The sequence below is a fragment of the Prosopis cineraria genome, unplaced genomic scaffold (assembly GCF_029017545.1).
Source record: "Prosopis cineraria cultivar Desert tree isolate PC_DT_omini unplaced genomic scaffold, ASM2901754v1 PC1, whole genome shotgun sequence".
Taxonomy (NCBI): Eukaryota; Viridiplantae; Streptophyta; class Magnoliopsida; order Fabales; family Fabaceae; genus Prosopis; species Prosopis cineraria.
In genome coordinates, this window is record NW_026555332.1 from 46,133,170 (window position 1) to 46,138,021 (window position 4,852).

The 4,852-nt window shown below is 40.0% G+C and overlaps 1 protein-coding gene across 3 annotated transcripts; it reads left to right on the top strand.

Moving 5' to 3' along the window:
- Window positions 1–241: 241 nt before the first annotated feature.
- On the top strand, window positions 242–4,555 carry LOC129311629 (ankyrin repeat-containing protein ITN1-like). 3 transcript variants are annotated; one of them, XM_054954018.1, is made up of 6 exons: window positions 242–921; window positions 1,044–1,709; window positions 2,055–2,464; window positions 2,757–4,248; window positions 4,337–4,414; window positions 4,518–4,555. In XM_054954018.1, the coding sequence occupies exons 1-4, from the start codon at window positions 885–887 to the stop codon at window positions 3,573–3,575; spliced, it is 1,932 nt and encodes a 643-aa protein (XP_054809993.1). In that variant the 5' UTR covers window positions 242–884; the 3' UTR covers window positions 3,576–4,248; window positions 4,337–4,414; window positions 4,518–4,555. The 3 variants fall into 3 exon arrangements, with proteins under 3 accessions (XP_054809993.1, XP_054809985.1, XP_054810002.1); XM_054954010.1 differs by lacking the exon at window positions 4,518–4,555 and having other exon boundaries at window positions 242–553; window positions 798–921; window positions 2,757–4,256; window positions 4,337–4,409; XM_054954027.1 differs by lacking the exon at window positions 4,518–4,555 and having other exon boundaries at window positions 2,757–3,813; window positions 4,193–4,256; window positions 4,337–4,391.
- The last annotated feature ends 297 nt before the right edge of the window (window positions 4,556–4,852 follow it).

Sequence of the window (4,852 nt, forward strand, 5' to 3'; positions counted from 1 at the left end):
AAAAATAATATTAGCAAGTTTTGTCCTGTTTTCTATTTATTGGATATAACCAACATATATGCTTTATAAATATTAAAATAAAATTTAATTATTTTAATTTGAAATTTAAATCCTATTAAAAACCTTGACCATAAATAAATTGTAGTGTCCTTACCTTTTCTATTTCCCAATTAGTTTCCGCCTCCTTCTCCATTCATTCATATTATGACAATAAAAATCAATCAAATCCCAATCACCGCCTGTCATCTTCTCGGCTTCTTCCAACTGTATTAACGAGCTTTTATGCATAAAAATAAAAGATATTGGAGGTTTTCAATCAAGTTTTAAAGGTAAAGGATGTTGCGTATAGCTAAAGTTAAAGAGAGTTTTTATGAATTTTAGTCACAATATGATACTAAAATCAATCAATTCAAATTAATGCTGATCGCATGGAGAGATAAAGAAGGGCAATCCATTTACATTCCTTCTCGTTTCGTCTTTCTCCTTCCGCATTTTCTTCATGTGGTCATCTTCATTCTCTTCTCTTCTTTCATCATGATAAGTCTCCCTTAAGGTACAACATTTTGGTTTCCATTGGATTTATGAATTCTTTTTCGGGGTGGAAATCGGATTTATGATTTAATTGTAAATATGATGGTTTGGTGATTGAAGAACTGCGACTAGCATGATGACTTTCCTTGAAATAATTGTTTCTCTTAATTTATTTCATTTGAATATCTCTTTCTACTCCTCCTGATTTTCTTCCTCTCTCAGCTCTCCCATCTGATTTTAATTTTTTTCTTTTTTTTTTTTTCCAGATCTAAAGCTTGAACCAGTAACCCACCCAGCCTGCCGGTTTTCCCGATTCAGACCGGTTCTTGACTGATTTGCTTCATCATGGTTTCATGGCTTGCTCCGGACCGGACCAAATGCCGGTTCATGGTCGGTATCATTTCTTTCTTTCCTTAAAAAAAAAAAAAAATTGATGATAAGTAAGCATTATTTTGTTCCCCGTTTGGCGCGAAAGGGAAACTAACAAAATTCTTGTCCTCATGAGAAATTAGGCACTCATAAGAATGTGAATGGCGAGACACGCTGCGGTGGGAATCCGTTAAAACACAACGGTCCAAATCGGGAGCTCGTTTCTTGCTCAGCAAGCCATCGCCTCGAGGGGCCGAATCATCTCCAGGGGGGGCTCATGGATCTCAAAAAAGGAATCGCCTTGAACACTCCCTCTGAACCCCCCACACCCACCACCCCTCGTTCCACTCTATTCCTCTCCTCTTCCGCCAAGGCACTCCTTGTTTCCAACTCCAGTAAATCCCTCCAGGCCTCCAATTCCAGTAAATCCATTCTCTCCAATTCCGGCAAGCGCTTCGACAAGAAGAAGTACGTCAAGCAGGTCACCGGCCGCCACAACGACACCGAACTTCACCTCGCCGCTCGGCGTGGTGACGCCGCAGCTATTCGACACATTCTCGGAGAAATCGATGCCCAGATGATCGGAACCCCTAGTGGGGCCGATTTTGATGCCGAGCTCGAGGAGATTAGGTCCGCCATTGTCAATGAGGTCAACGAGTTGGGGGAGACAGCTCTGTTCGTGGCATCCGAGCTGGGGCATATTGACGTGGTGAAGGAGCTTCTACCCCACGCCACCAAGGATGCCCTTTCCTTGAAAAATCAATCCGGCTTCGATGCCTTGCATATTGCTGCTAGCCAAGGTCACCTAGGTATTAATCATCTTGCCTTCTCTCTCTCTGTTTATAACTGACAACAGGATATTTACATTGTGGCATTTGTTACCAGTAGTGGGTTTATTTCTTACTGGGGACCCCCTAATCGATTAATTTCTGATGATGCCAAAGACATATAAACCTCTTAGCAACACGATAAAGTGGAGGAAGATCATCAGGAGTTTTGGAAAGTTTACATGACACTTCACCCTTGGCTTGCTTTTATACTTCTTAATGGGTTCTGAAAGAATGACGCTGTAGTTAACATTGAAGGTAGTGATCAAGGACATTGATACTCGCCATATACAACAACTAACTGATTTAACTGTGAATTTTCGGCAGCCATTATACAAGTGTTACTAGACCATGATCCAGAGCTAATAAATACATTTGGACAATCAAATTCAACTCCTCTCATATCAGCATCTACAAAAGGGCATGCGGATGTTGTTAATCTATTATTATCACGAGATCCTAGGCAGGTGGAGTTATCTAGGTCCAATGGAAAGAATGCCCTCCATTTTGCTGCTCGTCAGGGACATGCTTTTATAGTAAAATCACTACTCGAAAAAGATCCACAACTTACTCGAAGGATTGATAAGAAAGGGCAGACTGCGTTGCATATGGCTGTAAAGGGGGTTAGTTGTGAAGTAGTGAGGTTGCTTCTTAATGCAGATCCATCAACTGTTGCGCTACCTGACAAGTTTAACAATACTGCATTACATATTGCCACCAGGAAAAAGAGGGCAGAGGTATCGACTTGGCTGAACTTCAAACAATTTTATCAGAAATCCATGCAGCAATTCATAAATTTTGTAATTATGTTCATTGCTTTCATGTGTATAATGTGATATGATTTTAACCAAGTAAGCAATTCCTAGGAGCCACTAATGAATTAACAGATTTAGTGTAAACAAGCAAAATTCGTCTGTAGCGGAATTGGTTGAATCATGTTGGCTCTCATTGTTTGTATATGTAGGCATTACCCATATGTCATGCCTGTCTTCGATGTAGTCTATTCATGACCGACATAAAATCATGCAGATAGTGAGTGAGCTATTGCTTCATCCCGAAACCAATGTTAATGCCCTAACAAGAGACCATAAAACATCTCTTGACATTGCTGAAGGACTCCCCCCATCTGAAGAAATCCTAGAGATAAGAGATTGTCTGATTCGTAGCGGCGGAGTTAAAGCCAATGATCTTAACCAACCAAGGGATGAACTAAGGAGGACTGTGACACAGATTAGGAAGGAGGTCCACATTCAGCTTGAACAAACTCGGAAAACAAACAAGAATGTGGATGGGATTGCCAAGGAGCTACGCAAGCTGCACAGGGCGGGGATCAACAATGCTACCAACTCAGTTACAGTGGTGGCTTCACTCTTTGCAACAGTTGCATTTTCTGCAATTTTTGCTGTTCCTGGTGGGGATTTTGATAGTGGGATGGCCGTTATGGTGTCCACTCCATCTTTTAAGATCTTCTTTATTTCTAATGCAGTTGCACTCTTTACGTCATTGGCTGTTGTCGTGGTTCAAATTACAGTTGTTAGAGGGGAGACAAAGTCTGAAAGGAGGGTTGTGAGAGTGATTAACAAGCTGATGTGGTTGGCCTCTATTTGTACCACAATTGCATTCATTTCATCATCTTATATAGTAATTGGTCGACGAAACATATGGGCTGCGATCCTTGTTACTGTGATAGGGGGAGTTGTGATGGCGGGTGTTCTTGGTGCTATGACATACTTTGTGCTTAAATACAAACGTATTCGGAGGGTGAGAAAGAAAGCCAAATTCTCCAAGAAACATCTAGGGCATCATTCAGATTCAGATTCAGAAATAAATCCGATTTATGCCATTTGATGTCATTTTGGACTTCAAACTGCACTCTAAATTTTCTACGCAGCATCTTTGCAGTCACTCGGCTGACTATACTGGACGTTTCATATCTTGATAAAGCAACATGGTGGCCCTTGGGGAAATGAAAAGCTTTTTTTCGTGTTACAAGGGGCATAACTTAAGAGAGCCAAATTATTGGCTAGTTACTACGTACGGATCTTAAAAATGAAGGAAATCAAATCAATGATCAAGTTTCTCGTGTGTATGTATGCTTAAATGTTTGTGTATTTAGATATTATTATAGATTATGACCTGCAATCCCCTTATAGCATACCTTTTCTCATGATTTTACATCTTAAAAGCAAGAGACAGTTTGTTTCCGACAATTTGTTAAGCAGATCTTACTGATCTTGTTGCGTGTGATATAGATAGGGATTTGTTTGTTTCCCCCCCTCCTCTACTCTCCTTCACAAGGAGGAAAGGTTTTTCATTTTCTAACACTTCTCGTATTTGACATTTGTGGATGATAATGGATTGCCGAGGTCGAGGGGTCTTGTTCATTATAATCTCTCACAGTTAACTCACAGGGTTTATGATGTGTGACAAGGAACATGTTGATTGAATTGAAGTTCCCTATGTAGGGTGTTATTCTAAACGTGAAACATGGTCCCATGCCTGTTTCTTCAGCACCTTCAAGGTTGTCAGGTATTCATTGAGCATAATACAAAAGACAGTTAATCAAGTGCAAGCAATAGACAAGTTCTCTAACTATTGTGGTACGTCAGGTGGAATCTCCCCCGACGTTTGGCACGTTCCGTGAATTTTGAGATTATGCAAGGGATGCCATATTTATCAACAGTTAGGTTCTGTTCATACTTTTTATCTATTTATATACCATATTAACCGACTGTTATTGTTCGGTGCTGCTTTAAAATTGGGTTCATAACTTTTTTTTTTTTTAAACAGTAGACTGATGTTCAAGCTTAGCTGTGAATTTAATGTAAGGCGAGCATGGGTGCCTCATTGCATTGACAGTTGTAGATCGATGTTGACTTGTGTTTCCTGGATCAGCAGAAGATTGTGTTGGAATTGTTGAAATTTCCAGGTCTTGAAGAAAGGAGCATGGAATGAATCGGATGTAATGGGGGCAGTTCTTTTTGGCAATGCTTATTTTGTTGTTTTGGAATGAATTGGGAAGTGTCGTTGCTGAAAAAACAACGAAAGCAAGAAAAATATAATGAAAAGAAGCAACATAATTGAATCTATGTCATGATGAGAAAATTAACGCGTGGTCATCTGGA